The sequence below is a fragment of the Geotrypetes seraphini genome, chromosome 12 (assembly GCF_902459505.1).
Source record: "Geotrypetes seraphini chromosome 12, aGeoSer1.1, whole genome shotgun sequence".
Classification (NCBI taxonomy): Eukaryota; Metazoa; Chordata; class Amphibia; order Gymnophiona; family Dermophiidae; genus Geotrypetes; species Geotrypetes seraphini.
In genome coordinates this window covers 111,992,393-112,017,134 of record NC_047095.1, presented here as the reverse complement: position 1 = coordinate 112,017,134, position 24,742 = coordinate 111,992,393, and the positions used below count along the sequence as shown (strand labels likewise).

The following is a 24,742-nucleotide window of genomic DNA, read 5'->3' as shown; positions in this document are numbered from 1 at the left end:
TTTTTTTTTAAATTTAAGGCTTTGTAAAGATATGGGGGCCATTGTGATGAAAAGACATTAATTCTTTTCTTTTCTTTCTTAGCTCTGTTTAGCACACTCAAGGGGGAGGGTGGATTTGGGGTGTAATTTAATAAGATTTGTTATCATATGTTATATACATATAGTACACTCTATTTTAGTTGAAAATGTGATGAAGGGTGGGTGGGGATGTTTTTTTTTTTTTTTACACTATTAGATTTTATGTGTTAGATATTATAGTGCTATATTGGAATTATTTGTATGATATATTTTTGTGCACTTGTTGTTTGATTTGAAAATGAATAAAGATTTTTTTTAAAAAAATTTTTTAAGGCTTTTTGATATTTGGAGAATACACAGCAGTCAGGTTATTGCAGAGGTTTCTTTTTAAAAAAAAAAAACTTCTTTATTCATTTTTAAAACTTTAATTGTGCACAGTAAATGATGCATTTACATAAAATATTAATATTTCAGCACAATAAACTTGTTAAAAATAATGACAAAAATTATTTTCCCCCGCCCATTTATCCAATTGACCAACCACTCATAAAATGACCTATAAACAACCTATCTATACCTCTCAAAAAGTGTCAAAAACATACCCCCCTCCCCAGGATGTGTATGTTTTCCTCAATTAAATAAATAAGTCATTCCTTGTTGAACTAATGAATTTGATACCAATATATAATCTATCCTTGAAAAAGATTTATGAACATGGGAACAAAACGAAAATTCCCGATCATTAAAATGAAATATTCGCCAAATATCTTTCAAATCACAATTTATTACCAAATTATCCAATCCTAATGATTTCATACTTCTACTAGGTTTTTTTTTTTATCCATATAAGGATCTATAACAGCATTAAAATCCCCAGCCACAACTAAATTCAAAGCAGCCAGTGGTAACAACAATTGTTGTAGAGTTTTAGTCTGTAAGTGATATATTTATTGTTAATGTGATTGAATATATGTAACACTTAATGTAATCTTAAAAATGAATAAAGAATTAAATAAATAATTAATTAAGTCATTCCTTACAATATTTAGTTCATGGTTCCCAAACTTCCATACTTTTTTTTTTTTTTTTTTGCAACTTCCCTTCTGAATGGCCACGAATCTTTCCATTTTTAAAGACATAACACAGGGATCCCCATTGCAGAGCCCTTGCTTAAAACAAGTTAAAAAAAAAACCAAGCAGCAGAGCGAAGTGTGACGAATTTGGTCGCCTCAGCTCACACACAGAATCACCTGCAAAAAGAGGGCTGCTTCTCTTGTCCCGCCTCCCCCTCTTGATTGACAGGGGATGGCAGCCATCACATGCGAAAGGAGGAGGGGGGAGGAGAGAAGCACCTGAGAACGGGGGAAAAGAGGAAGGGAATCTCGGAGACTGGATTTTTAAAGGTCGGGATCGGGCGTTTGATCGCTTTTTTTTTTTCTGTCTCGGGGCACCTTGGCTTACCGAGATCCCGTTGCCGGGAGGGGATAAAAAGTAGGAGAGAGAGGGGGGGGGGGGTTGTTTCCACCCGTGCGATTGGGAGCGTCCGGGCTGCCCCGTCATGGAGCCGCAGCACCGCTGATCTCGCCGGCGATGGTGGATGCGACGGAGGCGATGAAGAAGTCCTTCCTCGTGCCCGAGATCAAGCCGCTGGACCAGTACGACTTCGGCAGGGCGAAGGTTCGGGCTGGCCTGACGTGGGCGCTGGCCAAGTCTTACGGAGCAGGTAGGAGACGGCAGGGCAGGGTGGGTGGGCGAGCTGGCTTGCACCTAGGTGCTCTTGGAACCGTGCAAGTTGGGGGGGGGGGGGAATGGGCGGGCAAGGCATTCTTGTCTGAATAGGTTAAAAAAAAAAATGTTGATATGGGAGAGGGGAATCCTTAAGAAAATTAGTGGGGGGGGGGGGTGAAAGCAATTATTTAGTCCAGTTTCTTGTGTTTCTACACACACCTTGGTTAGATTGGCCTGGATTGCAAGCTCATTTTTGCAGGGGGGGGGGAGGGCGAAAGTAGTTATATAGTCGACTTTCTTTTTCTTGTTTGTTGGATTTTTTGTATTGCTACCCACACCTTATATCTCTGGACTGGATTGCAAGCTCATTTTTGCAAAGGGCGATTAATGCAGGGGGGGGGGGGCAAAAGCAGTTATATATTCTTTTTCTTGTATTTCTACCCACACCTTATATCTCTGGACTGGATTGCAAGCTCATTTTTTGTCACTGGATTAAAAGGGGCGATTAATGCGTGATTATTCAGGGGGATCTGCTGTGAAGTGACTTTTAGGGGGGGTTAACCTCGGGTAATATTTCCAGATGGCTTAAATGGGCGGCATGCCACGACAAGAATGCATTTCATTCCCCCTGTGCCAGGGTAAAATAATAATTAAAAAAAAGGCTCTCGGATTCACTGGTAATGGTTTTGATAGGGCTGATATAGGGGATGTTTCTTCTCTCGTATCTCCTCTTTTGTCTTAAAGACCTGAAGGGAGAGGAAGGAAATAAGCAAACCAATAATAATGATGATGATGATGATGATGATAAAGGCAGCCTGCTGTAAGAGAAAGCACCACAGTTAAAACCCGAGCTCCCTTTAAACCCGAAACGTTTTCATTCTTGATCCCGGGAAATAATAGACATATCATAGAGGGATTAAGCGAGCATAAAGGCTTAATTGCTTTAAATAGTTCAACTTGATTACACATTTTAGTAAAGACCCAAATCGTGATACGATTTTTTTTTTTAAAAACCCTCGATTATTTTTTTTGTGTTTCATAATTTCTCCTTCTGGCTAGAGTTCTTGATATATCTAATCTATACGATATGTCAGTTATTATAGGGAGGGGAGAAGGCGAGTAGTATCTGTTAATGTGAGGGTTTCTCCCCCTCCCTAATATGGTTTCAGGGCAATTCACCTGTATCGTCCTCCCCCTCCCGGGCTTTGGCCCTGCCTCATTATAAGGAAACAGGCCCGACCGGTGACGTTATTTCTCGGAGTCGACTTATTCTTGCGATTAATTTCGAGACCGTGGTCTTCCTTTTCTGGCTCTCTAGCTGCTCGCGATTTTCCTTTGTTCCGAAGGGCCATGAATAAAATATCGAGATTTGGGGGGGGGGGGGGGTGTAGATTATGATTGGCTGTTTAGGGGGTTTTAAATGTTCCGGAATTAAATGACTTTCTTCCAGTTCCCCCCCCCCCCCCCAGACATTTCCCTTGTCTTTATTTGTGTTAAAACGGGGTAGGGGAGTTTCCATAGGTGTTAAGTGTTTGGCTTTTATTTCCTGGAATTTGCAGCTGCAACCTGCTGTGTGCATGCGTGTTAAATCCCAGCTCCCATTTCTTTCCTAAGAACGTAATTGGATATGCGCAAACCCCCCTCCCCCTCCTTCCCCCCCATTTCCCCCCCCCCCCCCATTTTGAAGGACAGTTGTAAAAAATTTAATCCGATACCGCTTTATGTCATAATGTCGGGGGCGCTTGAAAACAAACGCTAAAATCTCTAGACTGGCCGCGCTCGGCGGTTTCGATCCGGAGCTCTCCGGCTGACGTTCTGTTTTCATACCTAGCGCGAGCCTAATCGTATATAAAACACTGCGCAAACATGACTGCGGGAGTATTGAATCCATTGTGTTTTGAGCGACGGCCGTAAAGTTCTTTTTTTTTTTTTTTTTGTGGCATTGGGGAACTGGAATTCGGTTTCAAAGGATTCTGGGTAATGGTGACTCGGCGCCAGGTAATCGTAAGCCTCGCGCTCCCGCAGGTGCGATGACGTAAAACGTCCACGCCCCCTGATCAGCGTACATAAGTAGATTTGTTTCCTTGTGTGTTTTGTTACTCACGCGCTGCAGAACAGCAAACGTGTGTTGGTTCTGTACTGTCAAGCTGGTCACGTGTTCAGCAAAGGTCTCTGATGTGGAAATAGTTTGACATTCTGTTTAATACCTTGTGTGAGCCTAGGATTCATATGGAGTGGAGTAGTATCTTTAAAATACTTCCAGATAAATTTGACTAATTTTTAATATACAGTTAAACCTTGGATTGCAAGTTTGTTTGTTTATTCAGATTTTTGATTAAACGCTTTTTCGAAACTACAAAGCGTTGAACAAGGTTTAAAATAACATTTAAACAAAAATGTAACAATTAAAACATACATGTCTATAAAAAAAAAACCTACAAGACTGACAGCAATTACATACTAGGTAAATACGGGCCGAAAGGCCCCTAAACACGAATAGGAAGAGGGGGAGAAATACAATTGATATAGAAAATGTGAGAAACATTTAAGGTAAACACAAAAGGGACTGGGAAAATAAATGTAAAAAAAACAAGAATAGGTTAATCTCTAAAATACAATTGATCGATTAAAAGCATCTTTAAAAAGAAAGCACTTTAAATTGCTTTTAAAATTTTTTTAAGTTTTTTTTTCCATTTTTAAGTATAAAGGAAGAGTATTCCAGATCATAGGGGCTGTCACAGAAAAAATGGAGGTGCGACGTGTGCCAATAATTTTTAAAGAAGGAATGTTAAGATTGTATTGAGACAAGCAAAACATTTCATTAAATTTTAACTTGATATACAAGCACTGTCTGTCTTGCAATACAAGTACACACAGTATACACACATCACAACTGAGCCGTTGGTTGTTCTCTCTCTGACCTTGCGGGAGTGTAGTGACTTCTAAACTAGCAAAGTCTTGCAATACGAGTACATACAGGGAAGGGGTAAAACGCGGATCTCGCGGATCTAAACCCGTACGGCCTTAAAAATCTGAGGTCCGCGTCCCTGCCGCTTGTAGTTTCTGTCGCTGACAGACCTTGATGAGATTTGAGCGCTGACGGATCCGTCTCAGCATAGGGAGGGGAAAGTGTTAGGTAGGATCCGTCAGCGCTAAAAATCTCTTCGAGGTCTGTCAGAGCCAGAGACGAGTGCTGGACTTTGGAGACTTCTTTTCCATAACGCACGTCCAAAACCTATGTCCCCGCTCTCTTGGCTTCTGCTCTGCCGCTCTAGCACTAGTCTCTGGCTCTGACAGACCTGGAAGAGATTTTTAGCGCTGACGGATCCTAACACTTTTCCCTCCCTATGCTGAGACGGATCCGTCAGCGCTCAAATCTCAATCAAGGTCTGTCAGCGACAGAAACTACAAGCGGCAGGGACACGGACCGACACGGACCTCAGATTTTTAAGGCCGTACGGGTTTAGATCCGCGAGGTCCATCAGGTCCGTGAGGTCCGCATTTTACCCCTTCCCATACATACAGTATACACCAGTCACATCATCACAACAGAGCCAATGGTTCTTTTCTCTCTGATGCTATAGTGACTGTTCTAAACGAGCAAGGTCTTGCAATACAAGTACATATAGTATTTTGTATTAAAGTTTTTGGGTTGTAGAACGAAACATCTTAGTTTCCATTATTTCCTATGGGGAAATTCGCTTCGATATACGAGTGCTTTGGATTACAAGCATGCTCCTGGAACGAATTATGCTCGCAAATCAAGGTTTTACTGTACTAATGTAGTTTTGAAGGTTTTTTTTCGTAATTTCGCTGTCTGTATACAGTCTCTTCCTCTGTAAACCGCTCTGTGGTATTGCGGTATATAAAAATGAAGTTGGTATTAGTAGCCCAAGACCCTGGGCAACCCTCCGTTTCTTCAGGTTCTGAACACTGCTCAGTGGAGGGGTGGAGTCGGAAGGAGGTTTTATTTTCAGTAAACTGAAAAGGGGCACCTTCGGCTAAATTACTTCAGTATAGAAAACCAGAATCTGACTGCACGCAGAAAATAACATTGTGAATCGCCATTTATAGTTTTTAAGAGTAATAAGGGCATTGTTCCAGCAGGTAGGTTGATTTGCCAGGGCAGGAAATAATCTGGTTTCTTTCGAACCCATAGTTACTGCTTTAGTTTTGGCAAAAAGTAATTAAATCCATATCTAACCTAAGTTTAAGACAAGGTATAGTTTAAGTAAACTTTTTCCTTCCTTCCAAGAGAGCTTACAGTTTGAGGGTCTGACTTACTAACATATTAAACCACATTAATAACATGTTAACTGGTTAGCATGTTGAATATAGAGGTCTGCACAGGAACGGGGATCGCGGGAATCTCCCCTAACCCACGGGGATCCCCCTTTGGCCCACGGGACTCCCACGGGGACCCCCCTCTAGCCAACGGGACTCCCACGGGGATGGAAGGCTTTGGAAGCAGGGTTCGTCCATATAATATAATGGACACGTCAGCCTTAGTAAAAGAGGGGGGTTTATAAGTTAATTACCTGAACAGAAAACAAAAAAAGGGTTCCACCAAAGAGATTCCACAAGGAAAACAGCAGCGCAAACACAAAAGAAACTGTGGAATTGATGATCCTGTCGGAAGTAATTGCTGCTTTTTATGGGGGCGGGTGGGGATGGAGGTAATTCATTGCGGGGATGGGTGGGGACGGAGAGGTTCGTGGTGTGGACAGGTGGGGACGGAGAGGATCCGGGCGGGGATGGGTGGGATTTCTGTCCCCACGCAACTCTCTAGTTGAATAACACTTTTATGGGCCTGTAAAAGGCCTTTTATAAAATCACTCTCTGTGCACATAATGACAATTAGATGTGTACATTACCTAACTGGGGGGTAGGTGTGCTCATGGGGCATAAACCTGAGCAAAACAAGTAGAATGGAGGTTCTATAAAATAGACTCAGGTCATATGCGTTTACACACCACCTCCTGATGGTATGTGGCTTCATTATAGCTATAATTCTGGCTGCTTTTGTGGGACAATTATAAGACACACGGGTACTAACTTGGCATCCCAATTAGATGACCTGTCTTGTAAAATTCCTCTCCACGTGTTTTAACTTATAATTAACGCAGAATGACAAATAAGGCCCTAGGTTTGTACTTGAGGCAAGGGTGGATGAAGTGATTTGTTCAAGATCGGAAGGAATGCCAAGGGAAATAGAACGGTTTACGTTTTCTAATAGTACAAAGACTAGGAAATGTTTAATGAAAGTAATCGGAAGTAGATTTAAAACAAATGAGTTTTGGGGTTGGTTCCCCCCCTCCCCCAAATCATTGTCCGGTTAAGCTGTGGAATATGTCACGAGTGCATGCGATTTTGAAATAATCACTTTTTGATTGGACTCTGCTTGGTGTGATTTTCTTTCTGCGTTACATTGCTGTAACCTGGAAATACTTTGACGTTCTGTTTAATACCTAGGGCTTCGTTTGCGAAGCCGCGTTTAGCGGTTTTAGCGCACGCAGCTTTTTAGCGCACGCTAAACCTGCGCCAAGCGGCTTGAACTAACGCCAGCTCAATGCTGGCGTTCAACGTCTAGCGTGCGTCAAACCGCTAACGGGCCTTCGTAAAAGGAGCCCCTAGCGTGAGCCTAGGATTCATATGGAGTGGAGTAGGAGCCCGGGGAGCTGGGTTTCATTCCCTGCTCCTTGCGACTGGGCAAGTCACTTAATCCTCCTTTTTCTTCAGGTACAGACTTAAATTGTGAGCTCTCCAGGTACCTCAATGGTAATACCCAATTTCCCAAACGATAGGCCGCGGCTTATACATAGGCCTTTCTTTTTAAAGACGCTTTCGGTGTATAATAGTCCTTTTTAAGGACGGTAATGGAAATCTGTTCCTTGCCATTTTTTTTATCATTTTAGCCTATTTTACAAAATACTAGACTCTTTATTTTATCGTTCCCCTTCCTTTTAGTCCTTCTTCCCCCCTCTTTCTCTTTATACAAATTGTATTTCTGCCCTTTTCCATCCTGTATCGGTAAGTTAATGTTTGCCGGTGCATTTGATTGTTTGTAGCATTATTTGTAATTTTGTTTTTAACATACACTCTTTTTATACTTTGTTTTTATATTATGTAAAACCGCTTTGAATTTTGATAAGGCGGTATATCAGATTTTTAAATAAACCTGAATACTGAAAACCTACAATCCTGCGTATTGGGTGCAGCTTGCTTAAATGCGGCCTATCTTAAAAACTCGTTTGCTAAAACTCATTCGCTAAAAGTATATTTCAGCGCACAAAAAGACGATAATACCCAAACGATTAATTGAATTTAAATGTGCTGTTTACTTGAAAGAAAAAAAAAAATCGTAGATAGCGACGAATGTTCATAGATACAGTTAAAATAAGCAAGTCCACAATTCGAAAAGCGTATGAATTATGAATTGTCCAGTAGACAAAAAAAAAATTATGTCAATTAAGAATGACTCCATTATTGGTTCACTGATAATGTCACTATAGAGTTGCAAAGGCCTACAGGGGCGTGCCAAATTAGATGTTTTTACCTCAGTAACGCCACGGCTAATAACATGGGGTGGCTTATCTTGGGGCTCCTTTTACGAAGCCGCGTTAGCGCTTTAACGCACGTAATAGCGAGCGCTAATTTGCCAGCCGCTACCGCCTCCTCTTGAGCAGGCGGTAGTTTTTTGGCTAGCGTGCGCTAAAAAGGTGTATTCGCTAAAGCCGCTAACGCAGCTTCGTAAAAGGAGCCCTTAGAGCAGGGGTGTCCAATCTTTTGGCTTAGTAGAAATATAGGGTTACAACCTCTCCAAACCCCCACGCCGGCTCTGTTCCTTCCCTCTCTCCATCCCGGCTTCCCAGTCTCGCACATTTTTAAAGCAGCCTGCAAAGGATCGTTGGTCGGCTGGAACGATCCTAGCAGGCTGCCGTCGGCCTCCGCAGCACGTTCCCTCCGCCGCGGTCCCGCCCCCCCTCCTCTGATGTATGGGACCGCGGCTAGGATCGCTACAGCCAACCAGCGATCCTCTGCAGGCTGCTTTAATGTGAGACTGGGAAGCCGGGAAGGAACGGCGGGCTAAATCGCAAGCCAAATTTTGGCCCGCAGGCCTGAGTTTGACACCCCTGTCCAAAAAGAAGACTGGATGATTATTTTTATTAGTTCAGTCGGAGGGGTGTTAGGCCACAGCCAAAGTAATATGACCTGAATTGCTATACTGGGTCATACCAAAGGTCCATCTAGTCCAGTGGTGTCAAACTCAAACCCTTTGCAGGGCCAAATTTTGGATTTGTAGGTACTTGGAGGGCTTCAGAAAAAATAGCTAATGTCTTATTAAAGAAGTGACAGTTTTGCATGAGGTAAAACTCCTTTATAGTTTATAAATCTTTCCTTTTGACTAAGTCTTAATAATAATATTGTAAGTTATAGCTGAAGAGACATATGATCAAAAAACTGTTTTATTTTACTTTTGTGATTAGGATAAATATACCGAGGGCCTCAAAATAGTACCGGGCGGGCCGCATGTGGCCCCTAGGCCACGGGTTTGAGACCATTGATCCAGTCCATATCCCAGTTCCAATTGTGGCTAACCCAGGTCACTAATACCTGGTAGAATTCCAAGAAGCAGCAATCCCCAGTAGCTTATTACCTGTAGGACTTATCTAAACCTTGTTTACCATATTCTTTTAACTGTTTATTTGTTAAAGTGAAACTATTTGTTAAAAGTTACTATGTAACTTCATGACACATCCTCCTACTCAATGCACTTTTTGAAAGATACTAGAAAGTTTCACAGTTATGCAATTATTGCATTAATTATTATTTTTTTTTATTTAATATTTATTGAATTTTGCAATATATTCAAGCATACAACTTGTACAGAAAGGAAATTTAGCAAGAAATTAATACAAATGAAAACATATATCAAAAAATATCAAATATAAGCATAAATTTCTACTCAAGTCCTCAATCAGATCCAAGAAGGGAATTAGGCGAATCAAAGTAATTATTTAAACCAGTCGGATGAGATTAAAGCACCCTTCCTTAAACTAAGCACTTTCTTTCTCCAGAGATGCAGTTGAGAGAAAAGTTGTCAGTTGAGATGGCTCAAAGAAAACATATTTATGAGAATGATAATTAACAACACATTTACATGGATGTCGCAAGTAAAAGGTCACCCCCTGCATTAAATTATTAATTGTGATATAAAAAATTATGATTAAGGAAATTAGTGGTTATGATTTAAATTTTATTTAATATACTGCCCTTCCTTACAAAACAAGAGAGCGGTTAATAGTCAAAGGGCTCCTTTTACAAAGCCACGGTAGTGATTCCTGGTGCAGCAAATGCGATGAAACCCATATGAATTGAATGAGTTTTTTGTCGCATTTACCGTGCGGTAATCACTACCGCCGCTTTGTAAAAGGAGCCCAAAGTAAGTTAAAACTAAAATAAAATATTTTAAAAGGAATTCCAAATACAGTCAAACCTCGGTTTACGAGTGCCATGGTTTGTGAGTGTTTTGCAAGACAAGAGAAACATTTGCAAAATCTGTGCTTCGGAAACCGAGCTAGACTCGATTTACAAGCGTCCCCGCAATCCGGCATCCCCCCTGCTTGCGTTGCCCCCCCCCCCCTGCTGCGATCTGGCATCCCCCACTCACCCACCCACCCAAACCCATTCGCTTACCCCCATCTGGCACCAGCACCAATGCGCAGGACATGCCGGTGCTGGTGCCCGAAGATCTTCCCTCTTCCTTGTGCTGGGCCTTTAGATCTTCGGGCACCGGCATGTCCTGTGCGTTGATGCTGGTGCCGGTGCCAGATGGGGTAAGCGAATGTGTTTGGGTGGGTGGGTGAGTGGGGGATGCCAGATCGCGGTGGGGGGGGGGGGCGACGCGAGCGGGGGGATGCCGGATTGCGGGGACGCTTGTAAATCGAGTCAAGCTCGGTTTCCGAGGCGCAGATTTTGCAAATGTTTTTCTTGTCTTGCAAAACATTCGCAAACCACGGCACTCGTAAACCGAGGTTTGACTGTATTTGGAATTCCTTTTAAAATATTTTATTTTAGTTTTAACTTACTTTGGGCTCCTTTTACAAAGCGGCGGTAGCGATTACCACACAGTAAATGCGACAAAACTCATTCAATTCATATGGGTTTCATCACATTTGCTGCACCAGGAATCACTACCGTGGCTTTGTAAAAGGAGCCCTTTGACTATTAACCCTTTTCTGTACTTTTTCTAATTCCGCTATATCTTTTGAGATACAGAAACCAGAACTGCTCACAGTATTTGAGGTATGGTAGTACTATAGAGCGATACAAGGGCATTATAACATTTTCTTCTTTATTTTCCATTTCTTTCCTGATAATTCCTAACGCTTCCATTTGCTTTCTTGGCCACCGCCACACAATGAGCTGAGGGTTTCAACATATCCTCAATAATGACACCTAGATTCTTTTCCTGGACAGTGACTCCTAATAGAGAATAGCACGGTGACAAAATTCATCACCATTCCTGTCCCTGCAGATAACCACGGGAAACCATCTTCATGTCATTCTTTAAGGAAAGAGGGAAGAATCGGAGTATGAATGGCCACAACCACTGAACCTCAAGCTTTGCTTTGAAAAATGCTAGTGTAGAAGGACTGAGGTTGAAATAGACACTAAAAAATGACATGGGATGATTTCCCGCGGTGACGGGGAGCGGTGATGAATTTTATCACCGTGTCATTCTCTAACTCCGAACATAGAACCTTGCATCACGTAGTTCAGGTTCCTCTTTCCCACATGTATCACTTTGCACTTACTCACATTAAACGTTATCTGCCATTTTGATGCCCAGTCTCACAGTCTCATAAGGACCTCTTGCAGTTTTTCACAATCCTCTTGCAACTTAATGAAATTTGCTAGTTATTCAAAGTTATTATCTTGCTAGTTATTTCCATCCCAAAACAGACTCCTGGAAAACCCCACTATTTACCCTTCTCCATTGAGAATATTAACCATTTAAAGCTACTCTCTGTTTTCTATCTTTCAATCAGTTCTTAATCCATAGTAGTGGACATTACCTCCTATCCCATTACTTTTTTTTAATTTTTTTAAATTCTTTATTCATTTTTAAAACTACAATTGTGCACAAGAGATGATGCATTTACATAAAATATTAACATTACAGCACAATAAACTTAATAGAAATAATGACAAGACTTATTTTCCCCACCCATTTTCCAATTGACCAACAACTCATAAAATTACCAGTAAACAACCTATCTATACCTCTTAAACAGTGCGAAAAACATTCCCCCCTCCCCAGGATGTGTTTGTTTTCCTCATTTATATAAATAAATCAATCCTTACAATATTTAGTTAATGGTTCCCAAACTTCCAGAAATTTTTTATAATATCCTTTCTGAATAGCCATAAACTTTTCCATTTTAATGACATAACATAGGGATTCCCACCAGAATGAATAATTTAATCTATCCCAAGTTTTCCAATTCTTTAAGATAAGCTGCATGGCAACCCCCGTTGTTATAAACATGACTTTCTAATTTCCTCAGAAGACTTTCATGAGGTACTTTGTCAAATAACTTTTGAAAATCCAAATACACATTAACGGCTCACCTTTATCCACACGTTCATTCACCCCTTCAAAGAAATGTAGTAGATTGCTGAGGCAAGATTTCCCTTGACTAAATCCATGCTGTCTTTCTCTCATTAATCCATGCTAACGTATATTTGCTGTCATTTTGTTCTTTATAATAGTCTCTACCATTTTGCCCAGCACCGGTGTCACTCGCCAGTCTATAATTTCCCATATCACCTATGGAACCCTTTAAAAAAATTGGCATCACGTTAGCCACCATCCAGTCTTCTGTTACTATGCTGGTTTTTAAAGAAAAATTACTAACATTAGCCCTGCAGGTTCATTTTTCAATTCTATCTGCACTCTGTGATGTATTCCATCCAGTCAGATGCTACTGTTCAATTTGTGAAATTGACCCAGTACATCTTCCAGTATTACAGAGATTTCTTTGAGTTTCTCTGATTCATCAGAATTGAATACCATTTTTGCCACTGGGTAACTCCCCTACATCTTCCTCGGTGAAGACAGAGGCAAATAATTTATTTAATCTCTCCACTATGGCCTTGTCTTCCCTGAGAGTCCCTTTTATTCCTTAGTCATCTAGTGTTCCAACTGATTCTCTACCTAGCTTCTTGCTTTTAATATACATAAATAAGATTTTTACTGTGTGATTTTGCTTCCAGTGCAATTTTATTTTCAAGGTCTCTTTGCCTTCCTTATTGGTGCCTTGCATTTAACTTGGCAGAGGGTAGGGTTAAATGGTAATTTTTCTCACTGGAGGAGAGTGAACAGTGGAGTGCCGCAGGGGTCTGTACTGGGTCTAGTGCTATTTAACTTATTTATAAATTATCTGGAAATTGGAAAGATAAGTGAGGTGATTAAATTTGCAGATGACTCCAAACTGTTCAAAGTTATTAAAACGCATGCGGATTGTGAAAAATTGCAGATGGACTTTGGGCAATTGGGAGACTGGGCGTCCAAGTGGCAGATGAAATTTCATGTGGACAAATGCAAAGTGATGCACATTGGGAAGAATAACCCGAATCGCAGTTATCAGATGCTAGGGTGCACCGTGGGAGTTAGTGCCCAAGAAAAGGTTCTGGGTGTCATCGTAGACAAATACGATGAAACCTTCCGTTCAATATGTAGCGGCGGCCAAAAAAAAGCAGATGTTAGGAATTATTAAAAAAGGATGGTTAACAAGACTAAGAATGTGGTTGTGCCCCTTCAGTTACAGTAGAATCTCAGTGAACCGGGACTCTCATCCAACCGGCAAAAAAAAAATCGCCCGAAGTACCAACGGCAGCAGTCCTAAGCTGCAAACCCCTCTCAAGACCCGAAGTACTACAAGCAGCGGCAGTCCTGAGCCATAAAACCCCAGCTCCTTCTCAACCTCGACCAACGTCTCTCGATAAATTCAAAGCTAGTTTAAAAGCATTTCTGGTTAAAGACGTGTATGATCTATGATCGTCCTTTTAAGGACATATTAAGGTAGATTTTTATACTTTCTTAAGCCAAGTCCTTCTGGCTGCCATAGCTGCTAACCCCTACCCTTTGTTTTCTTCCCTTCTTTTTCTTTACTATCTAAATATTGTAGTTTTTCCCAGCTTCCTTTCGTACCAGTAAGTCACTGTTTGTCAGTATTGATAACTGTTTTTAATGTATTTTTTTTTTTTTAAACCTAAAAACCCCACTGTAAAACCGCTTTGGTATTTGATAAGGCGATGTATCAAATTTTTAATAATCCTGAAACACCAGCGCGACGGTGTCGTGAGCTGTAAATCCCCACTCCCTCCCTCACTCAAGCCCCCAAGCAGCTGAGAGACAACCCCCCCCTCCCCATTCCCTCCCACCTCACAGCACCAGTGCGGCAGCGGTTCTGAATCACAAAGCCCTGAGCGCAGCCGGTCAGCAGGAGGTAGCCTCAAAACAGACTGCTTGCCGCCAGCCCCGGCAGGGCCTTTCCTTCGATGCGTCAGTTCCGATGAATCGGACGGAAGGCCCTGCCAGAGCTGGCCGCAAGCAGTCTGTTTTGAGGCTGATTTCTGCTGACTGGCTGCACTTGGATAAGGAAGGGGGTTCGCAGCTCAAGACTCCACCGCCTTTTACCACTTCGGAGCTTGAGGGAGGGAGGAGGCCTTTGCAGCTCAGGACCGCTGATGCTTTTGGGGCAGGAGGGAGGGGAGGGGAATTAAGACACTGTTAGACAAGGTTTCTAAGACACTCTTAATTAACCAGAAAAACAGTTATCTGGTATTCACCAATCCCCCGTGGGTGCCAGATAACTGCTGTATATCTTTTTGAGATGGCAGCAACCAGAATTGCACTCAATACTCAAGGTGAAGTTGTAGAGGCATTATAATATAATCTTTTATTTTATTCATGGTCCGCAAAGCCAAGAGCAAGCCAATTCTGCAGACTTTGATATTCAACTATACCTCAAAATATTCCACTAAGTGTAAAATATTTGACTAAGAGCAGGATAGGTACCGGTAAATTGTAGCTACTGATTTCAGGGCTCCTTGAGTGTGAAACTCCCCTGTAGGTGTTAAGGTCCATGATCGCATTATTGGAACTGGGGACCAGGCAATGCTGCCTCTAAGCTGTGCGATAGCCATAAGAATGTAAGAGGTGCCATACTGGTATCGACTGAAAGGTCCATCAAGCTCAGAATCTTGTTTCCAAGAGTGGCCAATCTAGGGCCCCAAGTACTTGGCAAGATCCCAAAACAGTAAAACAGATTTTAGGCTGAGCACTTATTCTTGAAAAAGCAGTGATAATAATGATAATAACAGTTTATATACCGCAGGACCGTGAAGTTCTATGCGGTTTACAATGATTAAAAAAATGTTACAAATTGAGTAGAATTAACATAGAGATTAGTGACTAACAGTTTTAGAGTTCGGTTGTTGTGGGAGAGATTGTGCAGATCAGCTACTTAGGTACTTCAAGAACAGATATGTTTTTAGGTGTTTCCTAAATTCCCCATAGTTATTTGCATGCATAAGTAATTTTTTCCAGATCTTTGCCCCATAATGCTGCTTGATAAGTGGATTTGCCCAAGTCCATATTAATAATGGCTTTTGGACTTTTATTTTAGGAAATAATCCAAACCTTTTTTAAACCTTGCTAAGCTAACTTCTTTCACCACATTCTCTAGCAATAAATTCCAGAGTTTAATTACACATTGAAGAAATATTTTCTTTGGTTTGTTTTAAAATTTATTACTTAATAGCTTCATTGCATGCCCCATAGTCATAGCTGTCTCTTCGCCAAAATAAAGAGCCATACCTTACCATGTTGTTTCTTATACCCCACAAATGTCAACTGGGAATCATTGTGGCTTACATAAGATTAATAAGGTTAGCAACATAGACATTATGAATCGTAGCAAGACTATAATGAAACCGGGTGTGTTTTTTAGCACCTTCCTAAATTTGAAGATGGGAGGCAGTGCAAAATGTTGGGGCCTTGAAATGTGACGGTGGATTCGAAGAGCGATTCCCTCTGAACTTGGTGTAGAGAGAGAAGATGTAATTGGTAGCGCTGAGTCATTCTTGAGTTATGGAAGGCATGTGAAACTTGGATGGTTGAAAGTTAGCCCAGTCAAGCTTTCTCCATTTATTTATTTATTTATTTATTTATTTAGATTTCTATCCTGTTCTTCTGGGAGCTCAGAACGGGTTACAATTGACATTCACAATAAAATTATAGGAAAGGTTTATAGCCCTGTGAACCATACATGCAATTTTAAATTAAATTCTATACTTGAATGGCAGCCAATGTAGTAATTTCGGCAGCGGACTGGCTCTCTCAAATCGGGCTTTATAGAAAATCAGTCTAGCTACTGTGTTCTGGAGTAGCTGAAGACTTTTCTTTGTGATGTTGTAATATAAAGAGTTGTAATAATCTAGATATGCTTCAATTCATGCCTCATAGTCATAGCTGTCATTTCACCAAGCTGAAGAGCCCTAGCCGCTTTAGCCTTTCCTCATAGATAAGTCATCCCATCTCTTATCATTTTCCTTGCCCTCCTGTGTACCTTTTTCTAATTTTTTGAGATGTGGCGACCAGAATTGCACATAGTAGAATTTGAGGTGTGGTCGCACCATGGAGTGAGACAAAGGCACTATATAACATTCTCATTTTTGTGTTCCATTCCTCTCCTGATAATTACTAACATGTACATTTTGTTTTTCTGAATCAGTATCAAAGAAAACACACCCTCAATATACTCAAGATTTTGTGTCAGATCTTCTCTAAAAGGGAGAAAAGATCTCCGTGTCCAATAAGGGGCTCTCAAAATAGCTACCCACATAGACAAGCTGGTTTCAAATAGAACTTGAAGCCAGCAGACACATCCTTGGTCCAAAAGCTCCCAAAAAGAATGAAGACGCAATTTCAGAATCACTTTCCAAAAAAAAAAACCAGTCTTTCAATAGTAATATCAGTCTTATCAATCTTTATAATGAAATCACTTATCTGAAAAACGCTGTCTTCTCAATATCTTTTCAGTAGATTTCCACAAAAATCTGGGGCTTGAAAGCAGGAAAAAACCGGCTTCATAAGGGATCAGCTTAGAGCATAGCGACTACTTCAATACAACCGCTAGCCCGCCTCCACAAAATCCAACAGGGTTCCCTGTTTCGCTAGCACGCTTCTTCAGGGATTTGAGCGTCGATTCACCCGCTTCAACTCCTGAGCATATTGAGGATGTGTTTTCTTTGATACTGATTTATTTAACATCCTTTCTTGTTTACATTTACATCTGTTTTCTGAGCCAGCACGTCACACTGAGTTGACGGTTTTGACGTATCGACAATGACATGTAGATCCTTTTTTCCTAGGTGGTGACTCCTAATGTGGAACCTTTGCATCACATAGCTATAGCTTGGGTTTCTGTTTCCCATGTGCATAATTCTTTACTTGTTCACATTAAACATCATCTCCCCATTTTCATGGAGACATAATTCAGTCAATTTTTTCAAAGTTACTACTATTCTTTATTATTTCTATAGTGCTACCAGATGCCCACATCTTCAATCAATTCTTTATTTATTCAATTTATTTATTTTTTACGGAAACTCCGCAGCTCCTCTCATCCAATTCTTCTCCAAGGCATGGTTTACTTCCTGCAGAACCCTCAACAGAATACTTCTAAATCTCCCTGCCACAAAAAAATCTGCAATACAAACGTGTTTTCTACTCCATGCTCACCTTTCTAGGTGTAAAAACTTGGAATGACCTTACTGAAATGACCAGGACGGAATCTAACCACATCATATTCCGGAAGAAACTGAAAACTCATCTATTTGACACTTGATCACCTGTAGACCTCTCCTCCCCCTCCATCCCTCTCCCTCCCCCCTCCTCTTCTCTTCTCCCATCCCTCCTCTTTCCTTACCCCCCTCTTTAAGTCGCCTTGAGCCTACCTAGGTATGAGCGACACAAAAATAGAAGATTAGATTAGATTGTGGAAATGTTCATGCAGGACATACTGTATTTCGTCAGGAAGCCTTCATCAGGAGTCCAACCCAATGTACTATCGCAGCAATGTTACAAACATACAAAGGCAATAAAAATAAACTTATTAAAAGTAACAATACAAAATATACTAATATTAAAAATATTAAAAGATGCTTACTCAAATATCCTCACAAACTTTTTAATGGTATCAAAGGTGTTCCAAGTTTCCAAGTTTATTTACATTTTAATATACCGACCATCAACGTGTATCTGGCGATTTGCAAAGCGAATAGCATAAAAGTAAATATAAAAACGGCGTAAAAAGAAAAGGTGAAACATAAAATAGACGAAGAGGGGGACATACCTGGATTTGAAGGAGTGGGGGAAAGGAAAGTTTTTTTAAAATTACATTGTAAAAATAAAAGTAAATGGAGGTATGAGGGGAGGGGGAAAAACATCAGGGAATGGGTGTCTTTTCATAGAAGCGTTTTTTTGGGTGGAGTGTGTCGCAGTTAAAGAGGGTTATTGTCAAGCGCTATGGAATGTGTCTTAGAATAAGAAGGTTTTGAGTTTGGTTTTGAATTTGTCGAAGAGAATTTTTCTTGGCGTAGGTGAGATGGCATAGCATTCCGGAGAGTAGGGACTATAACGGAAAAATTTGTATTTTGAGTGTAGTAAAAAGTTCCTCGATTGGAGGGCTAGTCATTAGAACATAGGAATTGCCGCTGCTGGGTCAGACCATTGGTCCATCGTGCCCAGCAGTCCGCTCACGCGGCAGCCCTTAGGTCAAAGACCAGTGCCCTAACTGGTTCTGGTCTGCTGATCTGAGGGTCCGTGATGAGGAATAAGGAATTACGAGTTTATCAAGTAATGCTGGAGAGCCCGTAAGTTTGATTTTTGAAAGCAAGCAAGAGAATTTTTATATGTGGTGCAATGTTGGATGGGTAGTCATCATAAAAGGCTGCACCTAAAAAAAATATATGCATGTATATAAAATTAAAACCTTTAAAAAAAAAAATATGCAAAAATAACAAATGGGGTAAACTTGTACTAATATGCCATAAGATGTGAAAAAAATGCTACATAAAACGGGAATGAGGACATGCTGTATCAATGCATATAAAACATAAAAAAATAGTAAGCTTGCCAAGAGAAAATGAATTTGCTTGATATGTTTTTCCAATCACACTTCTTAAAAAAATAAAAAATAAAAAAGTGCAAAGTCAAAATAAAACGTGCTGCTCTGATAGGTTAACTCAAAAGCTGTGTTTATACTAAATGACAACAACCAAGCATTTATAAAAAGCTGAAGTTGATCCGTGCAAATAAGATCGGCAAATATTATAAAGAGTGCACCTTAAAGAAAATAAAGCCACTTACATGATCATATCCTGTCAATTCTCATAAAAGTGCAGGCTGCTTATGGGACTGAAATGTAGTTTTGTGTCCTTGCTTTGGGATAGTCACAAAGCAAACCGATCGTCTACTGATCGGTTTGCGACCCCTTAGCGACCAAATTCCCCCCCCGGTCCGATTCACTTACCTCTCTGCTGACCATCCTCCGATCCGTGCATGCAAATGAGGGGAGGGACATTCAAAAGTAGGGCAGGCAGCGATTCACAACACAATCGGTCCGATCACTGTTCGGGACTAGTCGAAAACGTCTTTCCGACTGGAAGCTCTGCTCTGCAATCTGTCCTGCTTGCTTCCCCCTGAATGCCGCCCTGCTCGATCTTCCCCCGAATCTCTCCTGCCCTTCCCCGGCCTACAAGCCCGTGGGTTTAAAGCGGGTTAAAACCATGTGCTCGCAGGGCTAAAAACAAACCAACAAAAAACGGCCCCCATCTACAGATGGTCTGCGGATCGCACAACAGCGATCCGTGCAGGCAGCTGGGGGCGTTCCTCCGATCGTCCCCATCTGCATATTGGGGCTTCGAGAGTTCATCGGACCTGCCCGGATTGGGCAGGTTAGTGAATCTGGCCCTATGTCTTTGTTACATTTAGGCCCTGTTTTACTAGTGCGCGTTAATTGATTTAGTGCGCGTTAAACTCTAATGGACGCGTTAGTGTTTAGCGTATGCTAATTCGATTAGCGCCTTAGTAAAACAGAGGGTTAGTTTTTGTTTGTCTTTGTTGTATATGTACCGTATATTGTTCTCTGCTTAGACCTAAACTATGATGTGATGGTCTGGGCCCTCGCTACTGCATTGGGGAAAGGGTCATTGTCAAACTTGCTACAGGTTTGAATAGCTATTCTTAGGTCATCTTGCTATTGGTTTCTGTCGCCTGCCACAATTGTCAACATGGATTTTGCCTTTTCATTATTAGATAAATTATACTGCTACTTTAATCACTTCCTTTCCACACCCTGTTTGCACTTCTCTAGTGTAGTCCTCCACACCCCAGGTATCCACTCCATCTTAATGCGTAGTTATGAAGCTCTTGAACTTCAGACTTCAGTGCTCAAAACCTTTATACTTCAATAAATTGGTTGGACAAAAGTGCTAGGACAAAACAAAAACTGCAGATCATGTACAAGATGCAGGCACTGTTTATTGCAACATTAGTAGTATAAATCCTTATTACCAACCAAGGGACCCGACACGGTCCGTGTTTCGGACAACTTGCCTTCCTCAGGGGTCCGTGGTAAATAAGTTATTAAAACAGACAGCAATAAATGGAATAAATGAGTGCCGCTTAGACTCCGCTATCGAGTGTAGAAGTGTGTCGGGTCTCTTGGTTGGTAATAAGGATTTATACTACTAATGTTGCAATAAACAGTGCCTGCATTTTGTACATGATCTGCAGTTTTTGTTTTGTCCTTGCTCGTTCTTGGTTTACTGCAGTTTTTTGTTGGGATTCTTTTTTTGTGTGTTCTTGGACAAAAGTGCTACCAGCCTCTCACTTTTTTTTTACATTTTTAATTGTGGAAAGCTCAGCTTTTTAATTCTTTTTTTTTGTTTGTTTCATTCCTCTGAATGGATGCTTTGCTGAAGCTGGAATACTTTTTGATATAAAGGCGGTAGAATTTTGACCACTGATGCATAACCCAGTGAAAAAAAATGATGGCACTTAACATGAACATAATGCTCGGTAGTACAGGTACTAATTTTGTGGGTGTAGTACGGTGTGTCCAGGGAAGGGTTATTTGTTTCGAGTTCAGCAACCTCTGAATGTTTATGAAAGGTTGGCCCTGTGCTTGTCAGCAGGGTAAATGGAAGGCAGATAACCAGCGAAGCCCATTCTGTCTCGGTGATTTGTCTGACAAATGATAGTACAGATGTTTTATGATTCTCTTTGTGATTTATAGATAGTTAAAACTATCGTGTTCAAATATACCATAAGTAGGCATATTGCTTTTATTAACCATAGTAAGTTCCTTAAATCATGTTTTCACTTTGTGGATTTGTTTGGGCTGACACATGTGGTCAAATAAAACATCTGTAAAACATGAGATGAAGGTGCGGCAGTTCACCTGTGCCCTGTCTAAGCAGCTGCTTGGAAACTTGATGACTCTAAAAGTGTCCTCCTTTGTTTTAATGTTTCCTGTTCTATTTGTGTAAGCACCTGAGGTATGGGATGGGGAGAGTTTTGCTACAAAGATTGGACATTTGATGAGGAGCTACTATGTGAGAATGTCTGTGGTTTTTAACCGCTAACGTGTACCTGTTCAGCTTACCAGTTGGTCATGTTTTACATTCTGTTCCGACAAGAACAAAACCTCTGTGGAGGAGATGATGATGATCAAGATGCAGGCTTCATTAAAAGTACAGTCCTATAATCCACATGAAGAAATACCTAGGACCCAAAGCACTGGGGACTATGGACCCAACACGGTCCTTGTTTCGACAAAACTGCCTTCCTCAGGGGGGTCCCTGAAGTTTCCGATACGAAAACTCGTGGATCAAAGACTAAAAACAATCCTGGGTGAACTTCTGCGCAGTTGAGAAATCATGAACTGTGCTGAGGTCTTTGCATGTAAGCAAAAGATTTAATCATCATATCGTACGTGCTACCCATGGGGCTAAAGGGTCTCTCGTACGAAGAAAGACTGAACAAATTGCAGCTCTATACTCTCGAGGAGCCGTAGGGAGAGGGGAGACATGATTGAGACATTTAAGTACATCACGGGACGGGTCGAGGTGGAAGATGATAGCTTCCTTCTCAAAGGACCCTCGAACACAAGAGGACATCCGCTCAAACTCAGGGGAGGGAAGTTTCGTGGAGACGTCAGGAAGTACTTCTTCATGGAACGAGTGATAGAGCATTGGAACAAGCTTCCAGTACAGGTGATCGAGGCCCACAGTATCCCAGACTTCAAGAATAAATGGGATACCTATGTGGGATCACTGCGAGGGTCATACCAATGAATAGGGTTGCTGGGATATAGACTTAATAGAGCAGGTCAGTAGAGTTAAGGGGGCCAGTAGACTTTAAAGGGGGTCAATGGTATGGGCAGACTTGATGGGCTGTAGCCCTTATCTGCCGTCATCTTTCTATGTTTCTATGTTTCTAAGTGTGCAAGGCTTTGTGCAGAACTAGTGCAGGGTGAGTGTGGTTTTAGCTTACTGTTTTATAGATGTACAGAAGCTAACCCTTCAGCAGGACTCGCGTTGAAGCACTAGTACCCCCAGTACACAGCATATTAAAATCAATGTTAATGAGGTTATATCGATCCCTTTTACTCTGGAGAGTCGCTTATACGAGCCGATGGGAGGTTCAGTTAGAATCGTTCTTTCTCTCCAACTCAATGGGTCAAGATTTATAAATCTGGTGGAAAATGGACATAAAATATTTTATCAATGGTATTTTACTCTGAACACCTACATAAAAATGTTTCCGAATGTCCAGGATGCTTGCTGGAGAGGTTGTGGCCAGAAGGGCACGTTTACACACATCTGGTGGCTGTGTCCATTACTCCAACCATTCTGGACTCAAATAGTGCACTGTGAAAAGCAAAAACGAGAAAACCCCAATGTTCCACAGAAAAAGGAGCAATCCAACAACAAAACAAACTGTGGACGGAACATGATGTTCTTGACCTTCCTTTATTTCTTCAATCGATTGTTAAGAAAAATAGCCACATCAACCGTATTAAAAACTAACGGATCCGACACTAGCGGCCAGCCCGGCTTCGTTCTCCACATGGCATTTACATTACATTGGTGACTTCTATTCCGCTTGTACCTTGCAGTTCTAGGCGGATTACAAAGAAGCTAACTGGACATTTCCAGGAACATTACAGTTTAGGTGTTAAGATTACAATGAAGCTAACTGGACATTTCCAGAAGATTTGCAAGTTAGATAGTGGAATACATGGTTGATACTTAGGAGAGAAAAAATTACAAGAGGGGGTGAGACTATTACAAGGGAGGAGAAGGACAAGGGGAAGAGTTAAGATAACTGGATAAATTTGTTGAATAGCAGTTTTGATTCCTTTTCGAAATGATTTGAAGTTGCTCGTTGTCAGTAAGTTAGAGATGGGGTGGTCAAGTTTTGCTGCCTGCGTCGCTAGTAGGTTGTCATACATCTTCTTGTACCGAGTACCTTTGAAAGGGGGGTAAGTAAATGGGGTTTGAGTTCTTCTTTGCCTAGTAGTAAGATTTTGATTTAGGCGGTTGTTTAGGTAAATGGGAGCAGTACCATTTATAGCTTTGAATAATAGACAGTATAGTTTGAATTGAATTCGTGCTTGTATTGGTAACCAGTGTGAGTCCAGGTAAGCAGCGGTGATGTGGTCATATTTATTCAGCGAGTAGATTAATCTGAGAGCTGTGTTTTGTACAGTCTGTAGTTGATTTATCATGAATACAGGGCATGGTAGATAGAGGATATTGCAATAGTCCACTAGACCTAGGACTAGGGATTGGACTATGAGCCTATATTGCTCTATGTCGAAGAATTTTCTTATTTTTCGTAGATTTCTCATGGTTAAAAATTTTGTGATTTGGAAACCAATTCCACAGTACCTGCGTATTATTTAACGACAGGACCCTTGAGAGAAGCTTTGTTAGCCAAAACACGGCCCGTGTCAGATCCGTTAGTTTTTAATACAGTTGATGTGGATATTTTTCTTAACATCGATTGAAGAAATAAAGGAAGGTCAAGAACATTGTGTTCCATCCAGTTTGTTTTGTTGTTGGATTGCTCAAATAGTGCACATCTTGGGGGGAAGTGTTGGGCATAGATTACCCTAAAACACAGGAATGCTGTCTGTTGCATAATAAGCCCCCTGGGGTTACAATTCAGGCTCATAAATTTGCTATGGCACTCTTTGTGGCTGCTAAACTGACAGTGGCCTAATCATGGAAACAAACGAAGGTTCCTGCTATAACGAAGGTGCTGCACAAATTAGATTATATATGCCTAATGTCAAAATTGACTGCACACAAATATGGTAGAGCAGAGATATAGAACGTCCCTCCTCGAGGGCCGCAATCCAGTCGGGTTTTCAGGATTTCCCCAATGAATATGCATGAGATCTATTAGCATACAATGAAAGCTGTGGATGCAAATAGATCTCATGCATATTCATTGGGGAAATCCTGAAAATCCTGACTGGATTGTGGCCCTCGAGGAGGGACTTTGACACCCCTGTGGTAGAATGATACCCTTTCACAAAGTTTGGGATTCTTATATTGAGTGGAGAAATGAGATTCATTGATTTGTATCTGGGATTTGATGATCGTTATGTTATACCAGGGTTAGGCAATTCCGGTCCTCGAGCTGGAGCCAGGCCAGGTTTTCAGGATATTCACAATATAGATAGATTTGCATCTCAAAAAGGCTCTAACACAAGCTTACTGCATTGGTGCTGGCTGCTGACCATAGGAAGGAGCACATCACAATGGGTTAACGAGGTTAAAAAGTGACTTCAGTTGGTACAAGCTGAGATTGAAGGTATGGATTTAAACACTTAGGGCAAGATTCTCA

At 41.2% G+C, this 24,742-nt stretch overlaps 1 protein-coding gene across 2 annotated transcripts in view; it reads left to right on the top strand.

The window, feature by feature from the left end:
* The first annotated feature begins 1,500 nt into the window (after nucleotides 1-1,500).
* Nucleotides 1,501-24,742, top strand: part of CAMSAP3 (calmodulin regulated spectrin associated protein family member 3) — a 198,659-nt gene continuing 175,417 nt past the window's right edge. Inside the window, exon 1 of one of the 2 annotated variants that reach the window (XM_033916157.1) lies at nucleotides 1,501-1,741. In XM_033916157.1, coding sequence (XP_033772048.1) covers nucleotides 1,609-1,741 — 133 coding nt within the window. In that variant the 5' untranslated portion in view covers nucleotides 1,501-1,608. The remainder of the gene's footprint in view (nucleotides 1,742-24,742) is intronic. The other variant, XM_033916158.1, reaches the window with a different exon arrangement.